The sequence below is a fragment of the Ursus arctos genome, unplaced genomic scaffold, assembly GCF_023065955.2.
Source record: "Ursus arctos isolate Adak ecotype North America unplaced genomic scaffold, UrsArc2.0 scaffold_1, whole genome shotgun sequence".
Classification (NCBI taxonomy): domain Eukaryota; kingdom Metazoa; phylum Chordata; class Mammalia; order Carnivora; family Ursidae; genus Ursus; species Ursus arctos.
Window position 1 is genome coordinate 24,000,233 of NW_026622763.1, and position 12,925 is coordinate 24,013,157.

Here is a 12,925-nt window from a genome sequence, read left to right on the forward strand (position 1 = left end):
TTTTATTTGCCATAAAAAATTATCAGTAAATCTTAAGGTTTCTTGAAATGTAAACTCATATGTAAAGACAGATCATTAGAATTTCAGTCACATTTTTTTTTACTTTGTTCTTCCATATTTTTGATAGTTGTGTTTGAAACAGATCTTTCAGAATAATTGCATCAATAATTTATTCCTTTCTAGTAGAGAAAGTAACAATAAAAATCATAAACAATCAGAGAAAATATAACCCTTAAAAACCGTACTCCTCAGTTGCTTTTAAAGATGGAATGTTGATGTTATGATTGTTACTTGTTATCAGTAACAAGAGTCAAAATGGCTAATGATGAATTTCAAAACCTGCATGGTTTATGTATAGCTATACTCACAGGTTTTATTGAAAAACAGAATAAGACTTTTTTTTTTTTATAACCTTGTCAATTCTAATTCCAAGAAAACACAATCAAATGCAAAATAAACTTTTGCATGATTTACATCTTGACTTTGGTGGTAAAAAAATCTGGTGATATCAACATTAGAGTTATTTAACTCACAGGATTAAGACATTGAAATAGTTAAAATATTTTAAAATACTGTCTTTTGTCAAAAACAATACAAAATATACTTACAGTCTAGTTGTTTATAGCGATGAGATATCAAAACACCTTTTGTTTTATCAATATCTAAAGCTAGGTATTCTACTGAACCGTGGCCAAATTTTTGTACTCGAAATACACCATTTTTAGGTCCTGCTCCATATATATAATCTTCAAAGACGTCAATCCTATGTGGATGCAACAAGCCTAGAATTTTTAAAAAGGTGGAGTTATAAAAGTTGCACTGTAAGTAAGTGCTCGGACTTAAAACTAAGTTTATTCAAGATTATGTAGAAAATCTTATGACTGTTGTTTAGAAAAAACTTTCAGAATTATAATATTTTAAATATTAGCTGTAAAGTTGTTAGAATTAATTTCTTTGCAGTAGGAATATGTGAAATACTAAACATATCACTCACAACATAAAAAACATTTCCATCATCACTTTAACCATCTGCACCACCACAAAGCATTTGCTGTGGGCTTACTATATGCAGAGTAATCTGCTGTACAGTCTGCAGACAAAAGAAAAGCTACAGACCAGCCTTATCCATTGCACACAAATAGGCAGCTCACAAAATTCTGAATCTGTGTCTAGATCAAATTAATGATCAAATTAGATTGCCTGAGTGACAAAGAGAAAAGAAAAGAAAAAGGCATTACCATTGTCTGTTTTAGAAATGGGATAAAGAAAACAAACTAGCAACGGTAATGATGCATATGACTAGTTTGGCTAACAATAACAGAGGCCATCATTTTGCACATTTTAAGAAATGGTGTTATTTTAAGAGATTTTTATGATAAGAATAATTAATCTAACCTTTGACACTGAAATGTATAACATGCAAAATGACAACATTTATAGTTTAGTTGTTATCTAGACGTAAAGCATAAAGTGCTTTTTCAAAACATATATGTCTCTTCGATGTACTTAAGCTGAAACCAGTTAACTTTATTGTGATCAGTTCTGGCAATGTGAATTTTTTATTGCCATCAGGGTCATCATACAAAAAACACACGTTGGGCAAATGCACAGTGCAAGTTCACTTTAATTGTTTTTCTTTCAACTTCCCTGCGTCTGTTAAAAAACGAGAACCAAAGCTATATTCAGTATACGTAATATGTAAATATAAAAACTTCAAGTACATATTACAAACAATTTGTGGTAAATAAAGGAAGAGGTTGTGGTAGAGAAGGGCCAGAAAAACAGAAGGGAAAGAAATTAGATTCAGCAGAAAGAACTGAGGTTGCCAGGCAAGGCAAGTGTGAGGCACAGACGGTAGAGAATGAGAATAAAAAACAGAAGGTAGGCATAGAGGTGGGGATACAACAGGGTACCACGGGGGAAGAGCACTAGTAGACTCTGTACTCACTGGAGGTGGAGGTAAGTTATTTTTACACAGTTTTTCACTTGGATGTACAATTGTTACAATGATGTTTTACTATATACAGTAATTCATTTCTGCTTGCTATCCCTGCAATTTGAAATAAAAACTGGTGTGCAGAGGCACTAATCTTGACTACTTGAAGTGTTCGGCTCAGAATGTAATATCTACAGAAGAAACAGAATTAATATTTTCTGGGCCATGTTTGTCCCATGCTAAGGAAATTGTGGCCTGGCCTCTGTTATTCTAGTAGGAATGAAAATTATAATCTCTACTAAGAGCAGCAAGTTGCAAGGAAAAATAATTTGAGGAAATTCAGAACATAAAGCTTTCATACCGTTACTTACGTACCGTTACTTAACACTCTCAATAATACTTAAAAGATGAAACAAAAGCACTTCACAAACCTTGTTTGCTACTGACAGAGATTACTGAGTCAGAGCCATCATACAGAACACTGCCAATAACAGAAAGCTCCAGGTCAGCCCAGTATATTCGTTCGCTAAAGTGATCCACAGCCAGACCTGCAAAATCAATACGGAAGGACAAATAACAAAAATAAAGTGGAAATTATTTAAAATTACATTTCTGTATCTTAATGTATAATTATGGTTGATGTTTTTCTTCAAGTATCAAAGAAATTACCCAGTCTACATCATGGTACTGTAAAAAATTAGAAAAAAAGTAAAATAATTACTCCTTATGTGCAATACATATGTATAGCTTACATAGAATTTAATGAGCTGTAGTAAAAACTTGACTTCACAAAGGAAAAACTACACTAAATATCCTTCCTTTCCACACTTACTAGTCTCTGAACTACAGCTATTTTCTAAAATACTTCTCCAAGATATCTTAGTTTTTATCTTTATAGTACATGCAGAATTAATTCATCATTTAAATAACTTATCCAACCTTTACTTAAACTAATTCAGTGTAATTAGTTATATTTTGAGTATCTTCATGAAGGTCCATTTCTCAGCATGCAAAAGGCTTACTCATAAGACATTTTTACGCATTTGAAATCAGCCTATGGTGTTGTGAGCCACCGGTGTGCACGCTGAAGTTTAAATTGACTAAAGATTGATGTTTATAGTAGGGAAGAATGAGTGGCAAATTCCTTAATTAAGGTTGTGCTTAAATTTTTCACTCTAATCATTAATTTTCTGCAGGACTGCTTGTCTTTATTTTTTATCATCGGTTATCTGTTAGTGAATAACAATGTGCTAAAATAAGATGTGGTAAAAATCATGTTTTTCTACTTACTCAATTTTTTATTTTTAATTTCATAATGTGATTGGAGTCTAGACAGTATTTTCTTGCAAAAAATATCATTGAAATAAAAGATATCTTAAGTAAACTTCCTTCAATATAGAAAAGTAAGATCTACAACACATGAATTCTACAATAAGTCTTTACTGCTGTAGATGTCTAATTTGTGACATAGCTAGTCTTTTACATATGATGTATTACATAATAAAACCAGTATAATGAAATTAAAATACCTTTGGCACCTGAAAGTTAAATAGCTTTCCCAATAGGAACATTCAATAATACATGAGATACACCCCCATGGGAAGGCAACTGAATGGGATGTGTTTTTGAATATGTGCTAACTGCATTCCTGCGTAGGTAGGTCCAGGATTTAACAATCAGAATGAAAAACAAAAACAAAACACACAAAAAAACCCAACTCACAGTGACGATCATTTGAGAATCATTTTTTAGTTAAGTAAATAGATCTAGCCCAAATGTAATCAAACTAAATATAAACATCGCTCCTCAAGAATAATATAACGATGTACTATGCCCCATCAGTCTCTGAGAAATGACTTAACAATTAAAACGAGTGGCCCATGTTTTACTAGTTTCTGCTCAATGATTAATGTGCTATTTGGAGTCATGTTGAGAGTTATGATTTTGCTTCTTCATGTATAATTACAGGTAACATGAACCATAAAATGGACCAGTTTCCTGCTGCCCCCCATTATATTTCAAAACAGTTGTCTAGGCAGGTTTGAAAACACTTTCCTTTCTCTTTCACCGATGTAATACAATAAAGAAGTAGATTAAAATAAGCTGTCCCCAGTGGTCTTTACATTTGGATATTAAATGTGTTAACTGTAGAAAAAAAGAGAACAAAGGGTGTGCCATACAGTCTAATTACCACTATTGTTGCTTCAGATTCAGCAGTAGTAAAAAAGTTCTCAAAAGTGTCATATATTCCCTTATTAGTCTAGGCTTGGCTAAGACATACCCATCTTTATCAGCTCTGGTCACATATTTTACTACTGGATGGAATTACAGCTAGATAAAAATTATATAACAAAGCTTTCAGATGAGTGGAGTTTATATTCCAAAAAATCCACAAATCAATGATTTTGATTTTTCCTTAAGCCCTTTAATAAAAGAGATAGTCTTTTAAATTAAAAAGTTAATAAAGGAATCAACTAACTTTTCTTGTTATAGAGATGAAAGTGAAGTTTATATGAAAGAACAAGTTCATTTCTGTCTTTAAAATATCACATCTCCTTTTTGTCTTTAATAAAGTACCAATAATAAAACGGAAAAAAAATCAATTCTCAAGAAAGTCATTTTTAGCTGAACTGGGAACGATGGATATTTGGAACCAAGTCTGTGTAAGTACAGAAAATTTAAAATAAAGTGCTATTTGTGTTAATCTAGCATTATGGAATCACAATTTTAAAGACACAGGCTCACTAAATTTTAGGAATGTATAGTAATGACCCTAGTCATATAGTCATTTTCTTAACATCTCCCATGATATCAAGACTAGTATTACATTTTAGGGATTTTTGAATCTCACTTTAGTTGAAGTCTGAAGATTTCCAAGATCCTCCCACTAGTTCCCCAATTTCCACTATGGTCTTGAAAAGAAAAGAAAAAAAAAAAAAGAAAAGTAAAGAAAGGAAAGGAAAGGAAAGGAAAGGAAAGGAAAGGAAAGGAAAGAAGAGAAGAGAAGAGAAGAGAAGAGAAGAGAAAAGAAAAGAAAAGAAAAGAAAAGAAAAGAAAAGAAAAGAAAACGTTAAAGCAAAATCTTATGAGAAATGACCATAATACCAATGTGATATTTAAGAGAGAACACTTGGAGAGAGTAATAAATTAAAATCACTGTATTTTCAGAAATAGAGAAAAAGATTATATACATTCTGTGTTAAAGGAAAGCCAAGATTTGTAAGGTAGTATTAACCAGCAAGTATGCACTATCCTATTCGTGATTTAAAAGGTGATAAAAAAGGACCTAAAAACCGAAAATATTTACCGCTATGTCAAATTTATTTTTTTTTTAATTTTTAAAAGTATTTTTTGAGGGGTGCCTGGGTGGCTCAGTTGGTTAAGCACCTGCCTTCAGCTCAGGTCATGATCTCTAGGTCCTGGGATTGAGCCCCACTTCAGGCTCCCTGCTCAGCGGGGAGTCTGCTTCTCCCTCTCACTCTCCCTCTGTGCTTTCCCTCTTTCTCTCTCAAATAAATAAATAAAATCTTTTTAAAAAAGTATTTTTTGAGATAGGTTGTCTACTTACAGTCTTAGATTCCAAAGTAAAGCTACACACATGCACACACACACACACACACACACACCCTTATTTGAGTGTTACTAAAATAAATGCATCACAGAGTTCCAATTTTGGAACTAAGGTTTTTTTTTTTAATTTTATTTTATTTAAATTCAATTAATTAACATATAGTGTATTATTAGTTTCAGAGATAGATGTCAGTGCATATAACACCCAGTGCTCATTACATCACGTGCCTTCCTTAATGACCATCACCCAGTTACCCCATCGCCTACCTACCTCCCCTCCAACAACCTTCAGTTTGTTTCTTATAGTTAAGAGTCTGTTACGGTTTGTCTCCCTCTCTGATTTCACCTTATTTTATTTTTCCTTTTCTTTCCCTATGATCCTCTGGTTTTTATCCATTTTATTTAATTAGAGATCTTTGCTGTCTAAGGAAAAAAGAATTTGAAATCAATAATTGTAACTGGTACAGGACCAATATGTATTTCTTTAATCTCTCAGAAATTGCCAGGATTTGGCAACATAAATAAGCTTCTAGTTATCAAATAATATGTTATTTAAATCGAACTCATAATCTTACATGCTCTCTTACTGGAGGGAGAACTGGAAAGTGTCCTTACCTGACACATCATTCATTAACCCAATATATACTCATAAGACACTTCCCTTGTGCTATACACTGTCAGGTACTAGGTACACAGCAAAGAACAAAATAGATCATGTTCCAAACCTCATGGAGCACGCTACTCAATCACCACATGATTGAATCAGAAGATAAATTACGCTTTTTGTTTTTAACATAGTGTCTAATAAAATAAACAAGTGTGACATGTGTCAAAAGAAGCTATAAAACCATACCAAGGGGTAGAGTGTTAAAAATTGTAGGCATTCATCTCGTCATTCGTTCAATACATGATTATTCTTAAGCTCACACCAATTATGGGCACTGTAATATTCTTCAACGTACATATGAATACCAGTAATTGTTTTGATTTAAGTTGCTTATGGTCTTATTGGATACACAGGATATACATTAAAGAGTTCGTGTTCTATATCATTAAAGCAGTAGATGATGAAGTATCAACTATGGAGATAATGAGTGCTCTGAAGGCCCAGAGAACTGAGGTATTCTGATCATGATTTTGGAAAGTATGTAATGGCAGTGCTGGTAGTGAGCAACCATAAGGCTAGCTAAGTGGTGGACTAACTATCTAGTTGGATAGTACAATTCTAACCCTGAAATACATAGGGATTACCTAAAGGGACATAGATAAATTCACATCTATTCCTATTGCTGCTCATTACTGCGGCTATCATCTATACCCTATTGAAGTACAGAGTATAATCAAATGTGCTGTATCTCCGTGCATGTATTCATTCATGAATTCAAAATGAAAGATAGCATTTCCAATGAACCCAAAATGTAAAGAACAAGATCTTACACATGGAGGGAAACAGACGTGATATTATACTTACTGATTTCAATACGATAAGCTTGCTGTCAGAGCAAATATTTATAAACATTTACCAAGAAAAAAGAGAGAAAAAAAATAGGTACAAACAAGTCTTAAGACGTTTCTAGGAAGATAGAAGCGATGAACACACTTCCACAGAAGGATACCTCACGGATACATATGCATAAGTACACATGCCTCTCTACCTATAATGTATACATACACATATAGATGCAGAACAATGACCAACTTATTGCCAACTCTTCATTATCACTCTCTAGTAATATGCTATTTATGAAATCTAAATTATCTATTATTTCTTAAAGCTTGCATGAGATTTGTTCTTGACTCATTTTTGTATCAATAACATTTCGCATGATAATACTCAGGAGTTATTAATCACTGTAAAGACAACATTGGGAGGTGTTTCTCCTGATGGAATAAAATCCTGCTTAGGAATACAACCTGCATTACCAATATTAAGAAAGTCACTTATTAAGCAGGAGGCATGAAGTGAAATAATAGATTTTTATATGTGGCTTGTGGATTTTTAAAAATCTTACAGAATTTTAATGATATACAATGAGAAAATGAATCAAATTAACAAAATATACTAAATGACATTTTAAAATGTGAATAAAAATAATTATCACTGCTAGGGAGTTATGGTGGATATTATATGGAATAATATGAGGCTTTAGCATAATACATAGCACATTGTTTTTAACAATTATTCTTAGACTGTTAGATACAAAAGGAATTATGTTAATAAATTTATACCGGTTTTAACGTATGATTTAAATTAATTGTTACAGGGGCGCCTGGGTGGCTAGTCGGTTAAGCATCTGCCTTCAGCTCAGGTCATGATCCCAGGGTCCTCTGGGATGCTGGGCTCCATGCTCAGTGGGGAGTCTGCTTCTCTCTCTCCCTCTACCCAACCCCCCACTTGTGCTCTATCCTTCTCTCTCAAATAAATAAATAAAATCTTTAAAAAAATAAATTGTTACAAATTCTCTATAAAGTAAATATTATCATATACATTTTATTTATTTTTATTTATTTTTTTAAGATTTTATTTATTTATTTGACAGAGAGAGACAGCCAGCGAGAGAGGGAACACAAGCAGGGGGAGTGGGAGAGGAAGAAGCAGGCTCCCAGCAGAGGAGCCTTATGTGGGACTCGATCCCAGAACGCTGGGATCACGCCCTGAGCCTAAGACAGATGCTTAATGACTAAGCCACTCAGGCGCCCCTATCATATACATTTTATAAATAAGAACTTTGATGCTCAAAAGTTTATACAGGTTGCTCAGTTTTAACTCAAACCTATATAAATGGAGGGCTTATGCTCTTTCTGCTAATTTATATTTTCTCTGCATAAGTCAGTATCGTATTGGGTATACTTATTGGGCATAAGGTCTACATCTTTCTTTTGAAACTCTTCCTTCAGCTATTGTGACACTGAATTCTGTTGCTTTGTCCCAATTGCTCAAACACCTTTGCATCTTCAGTGCTGAATGTGACTCTTCTAAATATAACCATCTCACAGAATTTAAGAAGCCTCTTTGTTTTCCCCTCCCTTGTCCATCTTAACAACTCCAGCAGCTTTAAATATCAGCTTTCTTTGCTAATTCCCCAAACTTTAAGCTTAAACCCTTAGCTTTAAGCTCCAGAACAAAAATTTTCAACTATCTATGCAATGTCTCCATCTGACTGACTCAGCTGGGGTCACATCTGCACCTGTAACATTTGCCTGTGAGTGACAGCACCACACAGTCTGCTCACGTGCACCTTCTCAAGGTTCTACAGACCTAATAATGTCACACGGCAAACTCCTTTCCACAATTTCCGACTCTTCTTGTTTTTTACAGAATTTTATTTGTTTGAGAGAGAGAGCATGAGAGCACCAGAGCATGAGCCGGGTGGGAGGAGGGGAAAAGAGAAGGGAGAAGCAGGCTCCCCACTGAGCAGGGAGCCCCAAGCGGGGTTCAATCCCAGGACCCTGGGATCATGACCTGAGCTGAAGGCAGACGCTTAACTGACTGAGCCACCCAGGTGTCTTCATTTCTGACCCTTCTTCCTGCTCTATTTTCACTCTCTTTTCCATAGCATGAAACTCTTCATAACTTACTTTTTAAAATATTATATTTTTCTATATAACTACTAGAAGAAGAGGGATCTGTGTGTTCACTCCTGTATTCCAAATGCCTAAAATTATCCCTGACACACAGTAGGCACACAAAAAATATTAGCTGAATGAGTGAATAAACGGCTTCCAAGAGTCTACTGCCTATAAGTGAGGCAGAAGTTTTCAAAGCACATGGGGTTTTCAAAGCACCCAGTCACATGGGGTAGAGAGCCTCACACCAACTCCTTTCCTGACATGTCCCTATGGGTGTCTGATCAGATCCTGTTACCTACTTAACGTTAAGCGATCATACTTGTCATGGTCTCTGAGATCCTGCATGGATTGACCCCTACCCCCCTTTCTAAGCCTTGTCTCATGCTATTTTCCAATTTGTTTACTACGCTCTTTGCCTTTCCTATCTCAGGGCCGTCTGTCCCTTTCTTTGCTTTGAGTTGCAACATCATTCCCAATGCCTATGTCTTCATGCAGATTAGCAATTAACCTTAACCATCAATACCTCAAAAAGCCTTTCCTCCCCATTATAATTAACGTGGCTACCTGCTGCATGCTGCACCCTCTCCTCTCTATCAGAATCATTTACACATACGAGCACTTGTGCGTGCACGCACACACATGTACACACACTTTTTTGGTTTTTCTCTTTATGGTCCCCCACATTAGAATTTAAGCTCTGTGAGTGCAGGGATCCATATTTTTGATGACCAACAGTGCCTGGCATATAGTGAGCATCCAATATATTTTAATGACAGAAAGAATGGGTAAATGAAGGAAATAAGAAGATAATTATATGAATGGTTTTAATTTATTGACTTTTTATCCCTCTTTGACACATTTCTTATCTCTTCCACTATTCTCATATGCATTTGATAAATTCTACTGTACTAACTCTGCTTTGCCCCCCATATACATTCTCCCCTTTTCTCCTGTTACTATTCTACTTATGCTAGTCTCTGCTCTCGTCAGGACCATTCGATGGATTGTTAGCTGGTCTCTTAGCTCTGTATCTATTTATTTCGTTGGCACAATTCTACCAAAGCAATAAGCCTGGAGACCGGACTTATTCATTCACTCCTTGAATCAAAATTGTATAGTGGTTCATTATTGACTAAAGTCATGTCAAAACACCTTGGTATTTAAAGTTCTCTATTCTCAGTTCATGATATGTTACCTATCCTGTCCCCTTCTAGGTGTGTCATGACTCCTAATATCACAGAACATGCCATGTGGCTTTACATTACAGCCCCTGGCTCAGAGTGGTATGTCATTTAATATGTACAACAATATCTTAAGTTAGTTATTGTCATTCCTTGGTTTGCTAATGATAAAAATCAAAGTTTGACGATAGTAAGTTCCTTTCTGAGATCTCACAGCTAGCAAATAATCCCTTGGGATTCAAAACGAGGTATATTTGACTTCAAAGAACACCTTTATAACATCTACACCATGATGGGTTACCTGCCCACCTTTCGAATGCCTACCTATCCTTCATGTACTTGTTCGAGTGACACCTTTCACATAGTTTTCCAGTCTTGGAGAGAATAGCAAATACCTATCTACTACCTGCTGGTTTAGAGCTAAGGAATCATATTTGCCCTCCTTCCCCAGAGAATTGTGCTCAACTGACTGCAGCAGCCTCGATTGGGAAGTTAGAGACCAAAGATCAACCAATGACTGATGGAGCATATAAAACAGGACCCCTTCCCTGCCACGGGATTTATGCTCCAAAGCACATACCCTGTGGCTCAAGCCAAAATGAGAGTTTACCTGAAACACAGTCTTTCTGGTGTCTTTCCCTTTCTCTCTCCATTTTTTACAGGTTTCTCCTGAATAATACTCCCCTCATAAATAACCTTTACAAGAATTCTTGTCTCAGGCCTTCCTAAGAACCCTCTGACAGGTAATTCTATAAATTGCTGCCAGACTCCTTCTTTAAAATGAAAATTATGTTACATATACTGTGATTATGTAAGCTGTTAACATCACAGACCTTTCTTTAAAAATTAATTTTGTAACTTTTCTGTAGGTCCGGAACTAGTTAAAAATAAAAAATTAAAAAGAAAGTTAAAGTTCTTTAAAAAATGGAAATGGTATTTGAGCATATTACACCACTTGCCTCTTCAGTAGCCTCCCATGTCTCCCACTAAAGCTCGAATAAAATTCAGTCCTTAGCAGTGTGTTCGAGGTCCTAGATGATCTACACCTGGCCACCTGGGCACCCTCACTTCTACCATTTTCCTGAGTTGCTCATATGTTTCTAGGCATACTAACATTCTTGCTGTTTTTGACACGTGTTAAGCTCATTACTAACTCATAACATGCTGTTCGCTCTGTCTGGAAAGCTCTTTGCTCACATATTCACATAGCTTGCTACCCCTATGATGTTCAATTCTCAAATATCACCTTTCTAGAGATGACTTTTTTGATAATCTTATTCATAATTCTACCCCCTACAGTGCCCATTCTTTTCTATATAGCACTTATTAGTATGACATGATGTATATTAAATATTCTATCCTCTGAAGGAAGGCAAGTTTCAAGAGAGTTGGAAATCTCTTCACAAGAGTTAGAACTTGTCTTCAGCATCTGGAACAATTTCTCACACCAGGTGAGTGTTCAATTAGTACTTGTTAAATCAGTGACTGGAGACACACTTATGTAAATGAACTAATTCCCAAAGACTGCTCCTTCCCATAAAGAATAAAAACAATGTAGTTGAAGGAAAAAATCCAATGGCACATTAACAGTTAATAAGAATATAAGTGCCAAATATAAATAAAATTTCAACTACATAAGATACTACAAAGTGTAATTATTAAATAATACATGCTCTAGAAATATAAATTCTCTCCTTCGGGGTGTAGAAAGCAGGGACGTTGTGTGTGGGATGAAATTCTTGGGGTTCCTGCAGTTCTGAAAATGTTTTATTGAAGAAGTGTTAAAGTTAGACCTTATGAGGGGTAAGATTCAGCTGGGTGCACAAAAGTCAGAAGGGATTCTAGATGGGGAGCCTGGGAGGCAAATGCAATGGGAGAAAAACAGGCAGGCAGAAAAAAGCACACGAGGTCCTAAACAGTCTTGGGAGTATAGAGAGTTTGGAGTGGCAGCTTAGATGACATAGCTGGGAGGGATATTAAAGCCTGATTAAAAAGAGCTGTGAATGAAAGGGCAAGGGATCATGACGTCTGTCTTTTACAGAAATTATTTGTTTTCCCACCTCTTTGCCCATTTAGTTTATGATCCTCTAGGAATATTATCTATCCCAGCATCATTAACATACATCAGTAAAAATACCCTAATACATTATAAACTGTCAAAATTCCATGCATGTGAAATCCTCCAAATGGCCTTGCAACTTAGGCGATTTTCAAATAATATCCCCGTGATATCACTGGCAGTATGATAAGGCTTTGACTTTCAAGTTGGAAAAATACAACATGAAATGTTGATGACTTTCATAAAATCATACTATAAATTATTTTATCTGCTTGTAAAAATGATTATATTGCCAACAAACCTGGAAAGAATTGTAACACTAATATGCTGAGCATACTGCTCCACACCCTAGACTGTGTCAGAAATACATCATACCTGTGGGTCTTTGCAAGTTCTTTTGTACTAAAATCCTTCTCAGAGTCCCGTCCATGGCTGCTTCTTCTATGTGGGAGTGGTCCCCGACGACAGTCCAGTACATCATCCTGACAAGACAGGTCAAGTTGGTTAGCTTACACATAGTGCTGCTATAACTCAACTCTGCTCCCCAGACCAGTTTCTCTTCAGACGGTGTGCATCAGAATCACCCCAGAGTCCCTGAAAAAAGCAGAT

At 35.4% G+C, this 12,925-nt stretch overlaps 1 protein-coding gene across 1 annotated transcript in view; it reads right to left on the reverse strand.

Moving 5' to 3' along the window:
- The window catches only part of LRP1B (LDL receptor related protein 1B), a 1,450,575-nt gene that overhangs the window by 80,689 nt on the left and 1,356,961 nt on the right, over positions 1-12,925 (reverse strand). Inside the window, exons 79-81 of the mRNA XM_057306380.1 lie at positions 12,692-12,798; positions 2,368-2,484; positions 609-782 (exon numbers count right to left, since the gene is read on the reverse strand). Coding sequence (XP_057162363.1) covers positions 609-782; positions 2,368-2,484; positions 12,692-12,798 — 398 coding nt within the window. The remainder of the gene's footprint in view (positions 1-608; positions 783-2,367; positions 2,485-12,691; positions 12,799-12,925) is intronic.